The 17094-nt window shown below is 35.9% G+C and overlaps 1 protein-coding gene across 15 annotated transcripts in view; it reads left to right on the forward strand.

Annotated features, from left to right (window-relative positions):
- The window catches only part of r3hdm2 (R3H domain containing 2), a 113232-nt gene that overhangs the window by 49641 nt on the left and 46497 nt on the right, over nucleotides 1-17094 (forward strand). For all 15 annotated transcript variants that reach the window (XR_013210567.1, XR_013210565.1, XR_013210566.1 and 12 more), the window contains exons 5-11: nucleotides 3049-3138; nucleotides 5494-5617; nucleotides 6877-6955; nucleotides 9014-9073; nucleotides 9573-9713; nucleotides 11892-12000; nucleotides 12080-12175. Coding sequence is in view for 11 of the 15 variants with exons in the window: in XM_077248564.1 (XP_077104679.1) it covers nucleotides 3049-3138; nucleotides 5494-5617; nucleotides 6877-6955; nucleotides 9014-9073; nucleotides 9573-9713; nucleotides 11892-12000; nucleotides 12080-12175 (699 nt within the window). In the remaining 4 variants the exon portion in view is untranslated. The remainder of the gene's footprint in view (nucleotides 1-3048; nucleotides 3139-5493; nucleotides 5618-6876; nucleotides 6956-9013; nucleotides 9074-9572; nucleotides 9714-11891; nucleotides 12001-12079; nucleotides 12176-17094) is intronic.

The raw sequence follows: 17094 nt of genomic DNA on the forward strand, positions 1-17094 counted from the left end.
TTTTGATAACACTTTACAATAAGGTCTCATTTGTTAATGCATTAACTAACAGAGAGCAATAGCCTTTGTTATAGTAGTTAATAAAATATGTGTGTTCATGTTAGTTCACAGTGCATTGACTAATGTTAACAGGAACAACTTTCTTAAAAATGTCTTATAAAATTGTTGGTTCATGCTAACTAATGCTAACAAAATTAAACCTTATTATAAAGTGTTACCATTTTTTTAATAAAGAAAGTTGCCCATAGGAGTGTAAAATTAATTTTAAAAGTTAAGGAATCTTACACTGGTTCAAACTAGGCTATACTGTATTGTATATGTTTGATTTATGTTAAAAGTGTTTGAGACAAGGCTTTTAATGGTGAGCCTTTTGTTTATGTATACAGGCTATCAAAGTATATAAAAATTTTAATTTAGATTTATCGGCCAATATATCGGTTATCTTCTTTCAAATGTAAAGAATTATCGGTTATCGGTATCGGCCAAAATGTTCATATCGGTGCATCCCTAGTAGAAATCTAAGCCAACGTAAGAAAGAGTGTGTAGAATTCTTAGCCAAAGTAAGAGTGTGTAGAATTCTAAGCCAAAGTAAGAGTGTGTAGAAATCTAAGCCAAAGTAAGAGTGTGTAGAATTCTAAGCCAAAGTAAGAGCGTGTAGAAATCTAAGCCAAAGTAAGAGTGTGTAGAAATCTAAGCCAAGGTAAGAAAGAGTGTGTAAGATTCTTAGCCAAAGTAAGAGTGTGTAGAAATCTAAGCCCCTTAGCCAAAGTTAGAGTGTGTAGAAATCTAAGCCAAAGTAAGAGTGTGTAGAATTCTAAGCCAAAGTAAAGGTGTAGAATTCTAAGCCAAAGTAAGAGTGTGTAGAATTCTAAGCCAAAGTAAGAGTGTGTAGAAATCTAAGCCAAAGTAAGAGTGTGTAGAAATCTAAGCCAAAGTAAGAGTGTGTAGAATTCTAAGCCAAAGTAAGAGTGTGTAGAAATCTAAGCCAAGGTAAGAAAGAGTGTGTAGAAATCTAAGCCAAAGAGTGTGTAGAAATCTAAGCCGAAGAGTGTGTAGAAATCTAAGCCAAGGTAAGAAAGAGTGTGTAGAAATCTAAGCCAAAGACTGTGTAGAAATCTAAGCCAAGGTAAGAAAGAGTGTGTAGAAATCTAAGCCATGGTAAGAGTGTGTAGAAAAATAAGGCAAGGTAAGAGTGTGTAGAAATCTAAGCCAAAGTAAGAGTGTGTAGAATTCTAAGCCAAAGTAAGTGTGTGTAGAAATCTAAGCCAAAGACTGTGTAGAAATCTAAGCCAAGGTAAGAAAGAGTGTGTAGAAAAATAAGGCAAAGTAAGAGTGTGTAGAAAAATAAGGCAAAGTAAGAGTGTGTAGAAAAATAAAGCAATGTAAGAGTGTGTAGAAATATAAGGTAAGTAAGAGTGTGTAGAAATATAAGGTAAGTAAGAGTGTATAGAAATCGAATGAACCTCATGACGCTAGTGATCAGCTGAGTTTAACCTCTGCTTTACTGGCCTTTAACATCTGTGTTTTTGGATGTAGGTTCAATCACGTTCCCATTAATTAACATTAATAAATACATTAACTAACAAAGACATTTGTTACAGTGTTTATTAATCGTTAAAGTTATTTAATAAAATTACAGTTGTTCAGTGTTATTCAGCTTCAGACCATTAACTAATATTAACAAATACAACTTCTCATTTTTAATGTATTAGTAAATGTTGAAATGAACATGAACTAAGATTTATAAATGCTTTAGAAGTATTTTTCATTGTTAGTTCATGTTAAATAATGCAGTAATTAAATAAAACCTTTTTTAATAGAACAAATAAAACAATCAAGATAAACAGCAATTAATAGTGTCAGACGAGATTAAAACTAACACACACACACACACTATACATATAAAATGTGTGTTTGTGTGTTACTTTTATATATTTTTTTTTAATATTTTTTTTTTAAATAACTTAAATATTGGTGGTTTTTTTTCCCAGTGTAATTGGACACATTTTTTAGATGCATATGAAATCAGACATGTCCTTTTAATTAATGCACGGTCTGATATCTCACTTAAAGTGATAGTTCACCCCAAAATGGAAAAAAAATCCATCATATTCTTTTATTCATCTTAAAATTTTTTGACTAAATCGCTCGATTCATCTTGATTAGTTTCACGATCAGATTTCTTAAAAAATATCTTAATTTGAGTTTCAAAGATGAACTTTTTGGGTGCACTGGCCCTTTAAGGGAGATTCTTGTTTTCACTGATGAGTTATTTCTGCTGTGAAGCGAAGACGGGATTCTCTTCCGTTCGACCTCTCACTCAGTTCTGTTGCCTTTGCACTAGTTGGCAGTGTGATGATGGTCCTTTCTAAATGTTGTGTACACACACACACACACACACACACACACACACACACACTTAGTCCACTCAGATAAGATTTATCAGCCCTTTACCAACTAAATTATACAACATTTCTAAAGCATTAAATTCCATGATGCAACACTAGTGAAACAGAATATTCAGAATGAAATGATGTAGGACTGTATGGAATTATCTGATTGGGCGGTTAAAACATTTATCTCTTCTGGGATGTTCCTACTTAGATTATTATGTTTAAGACATTTTGTACATTTTCAAGTGATTTTGGTCGAAAAAAAGTAATGCATTGGACAATTTTAGAATTCTCATTGTGGTTCTAGTAATTACATCGCATTAATACAATCATCCAGGCAGCGTGTGATTCCTCCCCGTCACAGTCTTGTTTGCGTCAGCTGGAAAGATGGGGAAGTTATTGTGTTTGAAAGAAAGGTTATGAATGCAGGTGTTTTCTGTAGAATATTGTAGAACGATGAATCTTTATAATAAGAACTGGAATGTGAAATTGAAGTAAATAGATTTCATGTTGAATAATTGGTTAATGGACAGCACCAGTGGCAGCACAATATTCACCTTGTTCATTCCCATAATGCATCTCCCAGGTATGAGATTTGAAAATTTTTTGCAAATGTCTTTTGCTAATCTTTCTGTGTCCTGTGTCTCTGTCTCAGTCGAATGCAAAGCTCAAGCTGGTGAGGAGTCTTGCAGTCTGTGAAGAATCATCAGGTCCGTTTTCAACCGACGGTCCTCCAGAATCACAGGTAATGCCACACGACACAGGTTAGGTGAGGTGATGTCACACGATCACAGATGATGTGATGTCACACGATCATAGGTGATGTGATGTCACACGATCATAGGTGATGTGATGTCACACGATCATAGGTGATGTGATGTCACACGATCACAGGTTAGGTGAATTCACACGATCACAGGTGAGGTGATGTCACACGATCACAGGTTAGGTGATGTCACACGATCACAGGTTAGGTGATGTCACACGATCACAGGTTAGGTGATGTCACACGATCACAGGTGATTTGATGTCACACGATCACAGGTGACAGGTGATGTCACACGATCACAGGTGACAGGTGATGTCACACGATCACAGGTGACAGGTGATGTCACACGATCACAGGTGACAGGTGATGTCACACGATCACAGGTGACAGGTGATGTCACACGATCACAGGTTAGGTGAGGTGATGTCACACGATCACAGGTTAGGTGAGGTTAGGTGAGGTGATGTCACACGATCACAGGTGACAGGTGATGTCACACGATCACAGGTGACAGGTGATGTCACACGATCACAGGTGACAGGTGATGTCACACGATCACAGGTGACAGGTGATGTCACACGATCACAGGTGACAGGTGATGTCACACGATCACAGGTGACAGGTGATGTCACACGATCACAGGTGACAGGTGATGTCACACGATCACAGGTTAGGTGACAGGTGATGTCACACGATCACAGGTTAGGTGATGTCACACGATCACAGGTTAGGTGATGTCACACGATCACAGGTTAGGTGATGTCACACGATCACAGGTTAGGTGATGTCACACGATCACAGGTTAGGTGATGTCACACGATCACAGGTTAGGTGATGTCACACGATCACAGGTTAGTGATGTGATGTCACACGATCACAGGTTAGTGATGTGATGTCACACGATCACAGGTTAGTGATGTGATGTCACACGATCACAGGTTAGTGATGTGATGTCACACGATCACTGGTTAGTGATGTGATGTCACACGATCACTGGTTAGTGATGTGATGTCACACGATCACTGGTTAGTGATGTGATGTCACACGATCACAGGTTAGTGATGTGATGTCACACGATCACAGGTTAGTGATGTGATGTCACACGATCACAGGTTAGTGATGTGATGTCACACGATCACAGGTTAGTGATGTGATGTCACACGATCACAGGTTAGTGATGTGATGTCACACGATCACAGGTTAGTGATGTGATGTCACACGATCACAGGTGATGTGATGTCACACGATCACAGGTGATGGGATGTCACACGATCACAGGTGATTGTCACACGATCACAGGTTAGGTGATGTCACACGATCACAGGTTAGGTGATGTCACACGAACACAGTTTAGTTAGGAGATGTCACACGATCACAGGTTAGTTAGGTGATGTCACACGATCACAGGTTAGTTAGGTGATGTCACACGATCACAGGTTAGTTAGGTGATGTCACACGATCACAGGTTAGTTAGGTGATGTCACACGATCACAGGTTAGGTGATGTCACACGATCACAGGTTAGTTAGGTGATGTCACACGATCACAGGTTAGGTGATGTCACACGATCACAGGTTAGGTGATGTCACACGATCACAGGTTAGTTAGGTGATGTCACACGATCACAGGTTAGTTAGGTGATGTCACACGATCACAGGTTAGTTAGGTGATGTCACACGATCACAGGTTAGTTAGGTGATGTCACACGATCACAGGTTAGGTGATGTCACACGATCACAGGTTAGTTAGGTGATGTCACACGATCACAGGTTAGTTAGGGGATGTCACACGATCACAGGTTAGGTGATGTCACACGATCACAGGTTAGTTAGGTGATGTCACACGATCACAGGTTAGGTGATGTCACACGATCACAGGTTAGTTAGGTGATGTCACACGATCACAGGTTAGGTGATGTCACACGATCACAGGTTAGTTAGGTGATGTCACACGATCACAGGTTAGTTAGGTGATGTCACACGATCACAGGTTAGTTAGGTGATGTCACACGATCACAGGTTAGTTAGGTGATGTCACACGATCACAGGTTAGTTAGGTGATGTCACACGATCACAGGTTAGTTAGGTGATGTCACACGATCACAGGTTAGTTAGGTGATGTCACACGATCACAGGTTAGTTAGGGGATGTCACACGATCACAGGTGATGTAAATCTGTACAAGATCTCACTAGAATTGATTCTGTGATGTTTTATGAAACAGTTCAAACAGACACATTTAAGATACTGCCATTAAAATTGACATACGTACTCTATACAAGCATGAATATTTAGTGTTAATTAATATTATTTTTGTTTGTTTGATTCATGAAGGACATCATTCAGCTTCACATCAGCTGTCCATCCGATAAAGAGGAGGAGAAATCCTCAAAAGACGAGTACGAGAATGAGGAGAGGGAAAAGAAGGATAAAACTCCACGCAAGATGCTCTCACGCGGTAAAAACACACACTTCCTGTATTGTTTATCTAGAACTAGTGACCGACTTGACATTGATATTTTTTTATGTCGAAAGCGATGGCCGTTGGGCAATTATAAAACCCATGTGATGTCACACTATTCAATTTAAAGATATCAATAACTTGCAGATCAATTGCTGCAATACAATATATATGTTTATATATATATATAGAGAGATATTCTAGATATTCTAATTATTCGAGTTTCACCTGTATATATATATATATATATATATACAGGTGAAACTCGAAAAATTAGAATATCGTGCAACAGTTCATGTATTTCAGTAATTCAAATTAAAAGGTGAAACTAATATATTTAGTATATACAACTATATACATATGCATGATCATACTTTTCAGAGGGGCGACATTTCTGTATTTAAAATCCTTTTTTTTAATTGATTTCATGTAATATTACAATTTTCTGAGATTTTGAATTTGAAGATTTCATAAGCTGTAAGCCATAATCATCAAAATTATAACTTTTGCCCGATATTCAAATTTTTTAAGTTTCACTCGTATATTAATTTTTTTTTTACTTAATACCAAATTATTGCAAAATATCCTGATTTTAATGTATTTAACTAATATGAACTTAATAAAAAATGAATCTGTAAATAAACAAATTTATATTTTTTGAGAGAAACTCATTGATTCTGTAATCATACTGTATAATTTTTCCCTAGATAAAGAAAATAGAACATGAATAAAAATGGAAAAACATAATCAATCAATCATACGTTTTCAAAATAAAAGTCTGCAGTGACTCTTTATTTTAGTGTCCTTTTTACACGTTATATGAAGTTACTATAGTAATAATTATACATTATTCAGTTGCATGCAACTAACACTAAACCCTAACCTAACTCTATAGTAAGTACATGTATTCTATTATTATTACTCAGTACTTAAATGTATAATTACACTGTAACACTGACACCTTAAAATAAAGTGCAACCACGTCCGCTCTTAACAATTATCCGCCAAACCAATGATTAAAAAATACCAAATATCGGCCGATATATCGGTCACCTACGAGCCAAAACTAGTTCTGGGTATCACTGCCTCACCATATAATACAATATGTGCAGTCATTCGTCATGTATTCTATTATTATAAATATTATAATACGATAAAAATTAGTTCTGTAATAATTCTGAGCTGCTTCATTGATTGAAGCTTCATGTTTTAGTGGTGACGTTCACATTGATCCGATGTTTCCCGTTTTCTTTCAGACTCCAGTCAGGAATACACTGATTCCACAGGGATTGATGTGCACGAGTTCCTGGTGAACACACTGAAAAACAACCCAAGGTACAACAGGCCTCGTTCTAGTTACATCAGGGTTTTCCTCTGTCGGCTTCAGGCTGCGTTTACATTAATCCGGATACACTTGAAATCGGCATTTTCGTTTAAAAACGCAGTGTGGATGAGAAACTTTTGGAAAACGCCTGGAAACGCTAAATTCTCCTTTACTGCGCATGCGTAAACGCTCACTGAGATGAGACAGACGGGAAAATAGGGCTGGGCGATATGGCCTAAAAAAAAATCCCCGATTTTTTTCACAAAAAATCCGATTTACGATTTAAATCGATTTTTTTTCTCTCCCTACTTAAAATCAATCTGCAGATGACAAAGAAATTGTTCAAAACAAGTTTTAACTTTATTTTGTTTTAATATTCCCTTCTGGGATTTGATCTCCATTAAAGTGCAATCAGAAACAACAAGCCAAAAAGACAAGAGGACAGGCCCTGTCTTTGAAAACAGTGGAAATGTAACATAAAATAAAATGGGTGGATTGGGATTTGGGGGGATGTGTAAATAAACAAAAAACTTGCATCACAATAAGTGTATTGGGATTGTCAAATTATTTGGTAACTAAACATAATTTTATTAAGTTTACTGGTATGCTACTGTTTTTATTATTGCTTAACAAAAATATCACAATTTCAATTCAATTCTTGTGATTTGATTCTGATCTTGATTCAATATAAATTCCTTTGGATAAATAGGTACAGTAGTAGCTACGTACTACTACCTAAGAACTATCGTACTACTATCTAAAAGTAGATACGTTAATGTGTTAATTGTTCTCCCCCAAAAAACAAAAATAAAATTCACCTAATGCTGTAAACATACAGAGAGCCCTGTCAGCTGGTATTATTAAAGGTTAAAACTAACTCAAATTAAATATAATTCGTTTTTTTATTTTATAATGCGTCTAACTAACATGCGTGCTATGGGTCATTAAAAGCCATCCTGAGGTAAATATAACGTTACGTGACATATGTTGTTCTCCAGCTGTTTTATGGACATCTTTCCGCAGTTGAAAAACACTGATCGATCGATTTTATTGCATCTCGGTAAGTTGGTAGTAAAGAGTAACAGATGATCGGTTCACGTGCCGCTTGAACTGAGATCTGCCAGCGTTCTTTCACGTCACATTTACAAGCGCCAAAACGGTGTTTATTGTTTGAATTTTGTAATAAACTGACAGAATCTGAGAGCTGAGAATCTGTTTCATGTCGATAGTAACCTGCTCTGTCTTGTCTGTCGGTGTCAGTGTCGTCTTTGCTTCGCGATTTTTCTCTGCGTGAGAAAATGGATGTGTGGCGTGAGAGCGTGTAAAAAGTGACAGAATTGCGTCTCTGACAGTGAACTCGTGAGAGTTGGCGGCTCTGCAGATTCAGCTTGTCAATGTTTTCGGCGGGTGTGCTTCTGCTGCCGCGGTCTTGCTCATTTGCCATGTTGTTTGTGTATCTCTATCATGGCAAGCGCTGAGCCCGGGCGGATCTACGGGAGCCAAGATGGGAGCGTCGGCGGTTGTTAAAGAGAAACCGATTTTCATTCAAAAAAATCATAATAAAAGTTATCGCGCAATTCAATAATTTTATTTAGGACATATCTCAGCATTCACTGATGAACCTGTCTCTCACACACACCATCACCGTTTTTAAATGCCTCAGTTTTGACGGTCCACTCAATTCAAATTTATCCACTTTGGAGAGCGTTTTCAAAAAGCTTCGTTTTCATTAATAAAATTGTTGAAAATATGTTTGGATTCTCAGTGTATGAACCGAAATGTGAATTATTAATGCATTTTAAGGTAATGGCTGAGATTATTTGCTAATGTTTGCATGAGTATTATGTGATTAAGTGGTCAGTAGCAAAGCAAGATCATTATCAATTTTATGACCCGTTACATGTGTTAATATTGCATATTAAAAAGTTTGTATTTCCATTTGCATACTTCACCAGCAAAGCACATAGTGAAGTATATAAATCTGAATACAGCGTCGCCCTTCTTTTGATTTAGTTTTTTGGTTTTTCTGGATCAGTTTTGTCTAAAATTCTTTTTTTTAACTCTTTTAGAGACAGAATGATGCTGCTTAAGCTGGAACAGGATATACTGGAGTTCATAAATGATGAGAAGTAAGTCTATATATATGTGCAATAAAATTGTATATGTACATTTTATATATAATAGCATTTATTTGATATGGAACCTTTTGTAACATTATAAATGTTATTACTTGATCAATTTAATGTCCTTGCTCTTTTTTTAAGTACCCTACATTTTTGAACTATAGTTTATGGTTTTCACAATACACACACACACACACACACACACACACACACACACACACACACACACACACACACACACACACACACACACACACACACACACACACACACACACGCACACACGCAAGCATACATGTTCATGTTTCTCTCCTTCCATAGTAAATGTTGGTGTTTTATACTTTATCTTATAGTTGATATTTGTCGCCCCCTTTTGGTGGTTTGAGAGCATTGCAGTAATGTGGTTTTACTCTAAACATGACTCTGTTACAGAATGGTGTTGGTGCTGTGGTAAATGCATTGTATTTTCTTTGCACTAAAGATGTTTTTGCATCCGTATTTTCAGTAATCAGTATAAGAAGTTCCCTCAAATGACCTCATATCATCGCATGCTGCTGCATCGAGTCGCTGCCTATTTTGGCATGGATCACAACGTGGACCAAACGGGCAAAGCGGTCATCATCAACAAGACCAGCAACACTCGCATGTAAGATTCGCTCCGATCCGACGGGAATGATCGTAACCAGGGTTTGAAACTAACTTTTTCACTCACAGGCCAATTTGGCTTCTAACTTTTTAAGTTACCGGCCATTCAGAACTTCTACTAGCCAAAAAAATTAGAAAAGAAAGGAAATTAACCAGATTAACTACGTCACAGCTTATATAGCCTATATATAGACAGTATAAATAATATTATTATTTTTATTAGCCTATAAAATGTGGGTTTCATACATTAATTTCTTATTCAAACTAAACCCTGTCATCCGGCATCTCCTCCCTCTTTCATCCTCATCACCATAAATCACGAATCAATACAGGACAAAGAACATCAAAAAATGTAGGATGTTGGAAAATCTGTCTTTCACTGGTCTTTCAGTGTTTCCCACAGATTAGAAAGCAATTTGTGGTGGGTGGGGTGGGTGGGGGGGGGGGTTCAGAATAATTCCTTCGTTAATAATTCGTTACACGGAACTTTATTATATTAATTATTAATCAAAATTGATTCACACCTTCACAAAATCCACACATTTAACACGCTATACAAAATTCACAACCCCATTCAAATTTCTTTACCTCTACAAAATCCACACGCCGTACCAAAAATCTACACATCTTCTATACAAAATTTCACACCCTGAACTAAATGGAGTATAAACAGAGTATTTCCTGCAAAGTCTGCAGCTTTTGTCTGAGCACCTGATTTTACACGTGCCTTTTTCAGTCGTGTAAAATATATATATTTTGCTACTTTTTTATTTTTTATTAAGCAAACAATGCAATACAGATACTAGGGCTGTCACTTTTTATTCTATATTCGAATATGCATTCGAACATGACGTGAAATATCCGTATTCGAACTATAAATAAACTATCCGGTTTTTAAAGTGCCATGTTTAGCGCATTTTTTACAGATAATACGAATAATAGCCTCCCTGTTTTGAAAATGGAAGATAACGCACAGAACGACAGCCCGAGCGGAGAATTACGACCTCAACTCATCTAAAAAGTCGAGTCTGGAGATATTTTGGGTTCTACAGCTACACCGTATACCACTTCTCTCAACATTGATGCGCAAATCTGTGACGCGCAAATCACATCGCCAATAAAAAGAGAGCCGCACTTGACCCAGATCAAGTTGATAAATTGGTTTTTCAGGCTAACAATATTAAGAAATGAATTGAAATAAGAAATGAGGCTAGGCTATAGGCCTTACTCCTGCTGTTTAAGCCGTCACGTTATTGTTTGTGCCGTGCTGTTCCGATGCAGTTTTTTTCCATGTAGTTTAGTGGCACTTTATATAGATTAAATTGATAACCTGCTGTTTAAAACATTAAGTCAAAAAAAATGTTTTCAGACCGGCCTGAGTCCTGTTTATGACTGTCAGACTGTTAATAAATTTGTGATTGAATCTCCGTTACAGTGTTTTTTTTTTGGGGGGGGGGTCTCGTAGAAATTCGAATATATTCGAATACATTACTTGATATTCGATAACCGTTCAAATTAGATTTTTCTTAAAAGTGACAGCCCTAACAGATACATACATTAAGAAAACAACAGCAAAAAACAAATAGACTAATATAGATGTTGAAAAGGCAAGTATCAGACAAAGAAGCTTGTTGACGACACAAAAAAATGCATAATACGAGAGGAAATTAATGAGCAAACAAACATATAAACAACATAAAACAGAAAGCAATATGGATGAACATGCATATCTCTACACACACACACACACACACACATATATATATATATATATATACACATACATACACATTGCATATCTCCTCATCTAGAATGTGTAGTATTGTAAAATAGTGAATGTATGATGTTCTTCATCCTCAACACGTGCCTTTCTCAGTCGCCGAAAATACTTTTCAATACTCATCTGGATTGAAGCAGCGGTGTGTGTGTGTGTGTGTGTGTGTGTGTGTGTGTGTAGATAGAAATGGCTCATTCTGAGGTAATAAAAACATAACGGTTCATTACGTAAGGTCTTTATACACCACTGAAAACATAGTTATGGATATGATATTGCATTTCTGTTAACAGATCCTACTAAATATTACACAATGCACCTTTAAAGAAAATAAATGTATGTCTAACTCGTAAGACTAGTGTAATTCTGATCGTATCGTCTTTGGCACATCTGTGTGTGTTTCAGTCCCGAGCAGAGGTTCTCTGAGCACATTAAAGACGAGCGCACCGTGGACTTCCAGAAGAAGTTCATCCTGAAGCGAGATGACGCTAGCATGGATAAGGATGATAATCAGGTTTGTGTTCTGCACTTGTTTTACTCTATCGTCATGTGTGTGTGGTGCTTCTGAATTCCCCGTGTTCTCTGTCGCTCAGATCCGTGTGCCGCTTCAGGACGGCCGGCGCAGTAAATCCATCGAGGAGCGAGAGGAGGAGTACCAGCGCGTCAGAGATCGCATTTTTGCACGAGAAGTAAGCGCTAACTCGAGGGTTTTTTAGGAACACGTGCTGTGCTGAACCCTCTGGTGCTCCTCACTTATGGGGCACACACACACACACACACACACACACACACTCACACTCACGCAATATAAGCGAAAAAATGTTTTCAGTAAAATCAATGTAATATATATACATACAGTGCTTATCATAAGTGAACACACACATGCTAAAGTTGACTAAAAAGAGGAATAAAAAAATCATCTTTTGTAAATTGATCTTAATGACTTCATTACAAAAAATGAGGAAAAATCCAACATTTAAGGACACCGATTTTCTTTGTGAATGAATAATGTTTCGTAAATAAATAAATGTTCTTCCTTAAAATACAGGTTGCGTAAGTCAGGACACCCCTATGTTAAATTCCCATAGAGACAGCAGATTTTTATTTTTAAAGGCCAGTTATTTCATGGATCCGGGATAATATGCATCCTGATAAAGTTCCCTTGGCCTTTGGAATTAAAATATCCCACATCATCACATTCCCTTCTCCATATCTAGAGTTTGTCATGGGGAACTTTCCATAAGATCATCTCTCAATGCAAATCAAACCAGTTATTAGGCTAACTGAAATAACAGCATGCCGATCTCTAGATATGGTGAAGGGAATGTGATGATGTGGGATATTTATGATTAATCCCAAAGGCCAAGGGAACTTTATCAGGATGCATATAATATGCATATGCATAAAAAAATAATAATTAAAAATTCTATATATATATATATATATATAATATATAATAATAAAAAAAATATATTAATATATGTATTTTTAGGTAATTGTTTTGTACGAAGTAGTGTTGTCACGATACTAGAATTTCTAACTTCGATACGATACCTTGAAAAATATCGATATTCGATACCATTTTCGATACCACAGAGAAAAAAACTGCCACAATATTAAGGGGGTCTTTTTTTATTTAAAGCTAAATATAACAAGTCTAGAACATGACAATGAGGTATATTTTACATGAAAAAAATGTCCTGAGTTCTATCTGTTAATATTATTTCATTGGACAAGAGCTAACATGAGCCGTTGTTTTTTTATTACCTACTGTTATCAAAGATTAAAATATACTGTTACAAATGCATTGTTCATCGGTCATAAATGCTGGTTAATACATTAACGTAAATCAAAGATTAAAATATACTGTAACAAATGCATTGTTCATCGGTCAAAAATGCTGGTTAATATATTAACGTAAATCAAAGATTAAAATATACTGTAACAAATGCATTGTTCATCGGTCAAAAATGCTGGTTAATATATTAACGTAAATCAAAGATTAAAATATACTGTAACAAATGCATTGTTCATCGGTCAAAAATGCTGGTTAATATATTAACGTAAATCAAAGATTAAAATATACTGTAACAAATGCATTGTTCATCGGTCATAAATGCTGGTTAATATATTAACGTAAATCAAAGATTAAAATATACTGTAACAAATGCATTGTTCATCGGTCATAAATGCTGGTTAATATATTAACGTAAATCAAAGATTAAAATATACTGTAACAAATGCATTGTTCATCGGTCATAAATGCTGGTTAATAGCCTACATTAACGTAATTTGATGAACAGATTTAAATGCAAACGTGCGTGCATCACACGCGGAAACAATGCTCAATGGATTGGCATGAAGTCAAGTCACCTTTATTTATATATTGCTTTTAACAATACAGATTGTGTCAAAGCACTTAACAGTATCAAATTGGAGTGTGAAGCGCGTCTCCGCGCTATTCTCCGACATGCTCGCTCGCGGTGTGTAGCGCGTGCCCTGTCCACACTATTCTCCGACATGCCCGCTCGCGGTGTGTTTTTTTACACGTGTCAGCGCTATTCTCCGGCATGCCCGCTCGCGGTGTTCTTTATCAATCAACCAAAGCCGGTCGCGGCGCCGCACTCGCCATCTTCCCATTCACTTTGCTATTTAACCAGAGCGAATGAGACGAGTGCGTCACGTGTCGTGTTTGTCAACGCGCCTTTGGCGAGAAGTGAAAGTGACCCCTCGGCTAGTATCGGTGTATCGATACTTCGGGAAATTAGTATTGGTACCGTTCCGATATTTCAGTATCGATATTTATCGAAATATCGATATTTTTGACAACACTAGTACGAAGTAATATTTATGTAGTAATTATGATCCATTTGTTTCCACATTTTTTTTTTTTTTTTTACAATACATTTAATCAATGCATTTTATTTCTTTAAAAAAAAAAAACAACAAAAAAACATAATCCCTTCATTGTTTGCTGCATCATGGCGGCCAGGGCTGCAGCTATCGATTATTTTAGTAATCGGGTATGCTACCTATTATTCCATAGATTAATCGAGTAATCAATTGAGTAATCGGATAAAAAAAAATTACGGTAATAAAAATAGGTCCAAGTGAACAACAGCCTTTAAAATGACTTAAAATACAAATATAAAATAACAAACAATAATATATTTTTTAAAATTATGTATTTTTTACATAATATTTTTATAGTAATATATTTACCTAGTAAATTTTTTTGGAATGTTATGGTACTAGGTAATATTTATGTAATAATTATGATCCATTTGTTTCCATAATTTTTACAATACAATATTTAATCAATGTATATTGGGTCACATTCATACTCCTCCCGCAATATGAGTGAATTATAATTTTTTCAGTAAACTCAATGTAATATATTTTTGTATTTTTTGGAATTTTATGGCATTAAGTAATAATTATGATCCATTTGTTTCCAATTCCTTTTTCTATTTTTTCCCCAAATAATCCCTTCATTGTGTGCTTTTTTTCTGCATCATGGCTGATTTGTAGATTTAAAAAATTACCTGTATTTTTTTCTTTCATTAATTTCATTGTCAGCCATTTTTGACCGCGAGGCGTACAAGTATCATTATTTTTAGGATCATTTAACCATTTCATTAATCATTAATCATTAAAAAAAAAAATGTATGTATATAATTTGTTTACATGGCAAGTAGGGCTCGGTGATATGTAAAAATATATCGTGAAATAATAAAATATAGCGATATCCAATTATATCATCTACCTGAGCCCCACGGTCGCGACACACACCGCAAACACACAAACGATGAGTTCCACTTTACCTGATGATAGCCTGCGGTTCAGTTAGTTTACTTTAATGATTGAAGCATTAAGGTTTTACTTCGATCTTAAACTAACATAAAACATTAGGTTTACTTTAATGATTGAAGCATTAAGGTTTTACTTCGATCTTAAACTAACATAAAACATTAGCTTTGCTGATACGTTAGTGTTGCTAACAATTTCCACTCTGTTCTTATCGAGTTTGTGTTTGTAATGAGTTTCGTTTCGTGAGGAGAACAGTTGAATGCAATTGAACAGAACAGCAAATTGTCTTGCCTATGTTTTTCCATAAGGTCCGATGTTTCTGGCGTTATCACCTGTGTAGACACACATCATGATGATTAGTTTAATTTCGTAATTTTAACATATAGTGCTGTTATTAAACTTGTATTCAAGCTATAATGTATTTGTTATTTGTCTAAAATCAGGGATTAAAAACAAATTGGTTCGTTCTGCAAAAATGCAAAGGTTATTTTTTCTATTAATTATTTTATTTATTAATTAATTAATCTACAGCAAAGTACAACATTCTTATATATATATAAGATATAGCAATATAACTAAATTGTATTTATAAAATAATTTTAAATACAATGTTCATTTTTGAGATTTTTGTTCATTCATTGTTATTATATTCACTATTTAAATTAATATTCAGAAATGGATGTTTTTACTACCATTTTACTTTATTTTTCTGATTAACTTTTATTAGACTTCAAACCAAAATAAAACGGGCCTAAACTTGATTAAAAAAAAATAAAAATGGGAGATATCTCAGCTTTTCTGAAATTATAGGATATTCATAGATGCCACCTACGTCACTACCAAATAGAACGCCGCCATATTGACGACCGATCTCGCCCGGTATGGCCGCCCAAACTGCCCACTTGAATGAGAGAGAGAGACAGAGATACCTGGAGAAATTTTAAATTTTAGGCTCCGATCCTTATTTGTTACTCCCAGTTTTCTAATGTCCATTATTATCTCCCCCAGACTTGCCCCAATTTGCCTTTCATGATATATATATATATATCTTGTGCATAACCCCTCCCCATACAGTGGGGATCGCTTGAAGGCTTTCAAGAGTACAGACGCGTATCAATATGCTGTGGCTGGATGGGTAAAAGGCATAAAAGTGCGGCACCTGGCCACCAAGGGTTTATATTTAATCATGGGAAATGTAGATATTATCAAAAAAAAAAAATCAAATGTATGATTTTGGTGGTAGTTTGCTCTGACTAGGTAGTGAGTTGTTAGCTAGCTAAATTGTTAGCACGGCTCACGGCTAGCTGTCATCAATCTGGATTAGGCCTGTCACGATAGTCAATAAATCAATCAATTGCACGATAAAAAAAAAAAAGAGCTCGATAATTTTTCCGGCCGTGATAATTTCCATTTGCATGCTTTGTTTTCCTCGTTTCTCTCTCTCTCTCTACCAAAGAGACTGCATGACAACTCTGTTTAAGACATAACCGACATATTTTATGTGAATACTCTCCAAAACGGACATTTAAACATAATATTGTGTGTATTTGTCCATTCAGACACGCAACAGAGCTCAGTTCATTACTCGTGTGCTGTATAGGGGTCTATGGCTGCACGCTTCGGGTCGGGTGTGTGCGCACAGAAAGATGAGACATGATACAAAATGAGACATTCATACAATATGAGACATTTCTTTTATCCTTTTCTTTTGGTATAGAATAAAATACCAGTTCGGGGTTCCTCTTTCGGCTGTTGTTGCAGCCCAACTGCACAACATATTGCAGGCATTACTGAGACC

Source organism: Siphateles boraxobius, unplaced genomic scaffold (genome assembly GCF_051911475.1).
Source record: "Siphateles boraxobius isolate OS27281-9 unplaced genomic scaffold, OSU_SipBor_1 305, whole genome shotgun sequence".
In the NCBI taxonomy this organism is placed as follows: domain Eukaryota; kingdom Metazoa; phylum Chordata; class Actinopteri; order Cypriniformes; family Leuciscidae; genus Siphateles; species Siphateles boraxobius.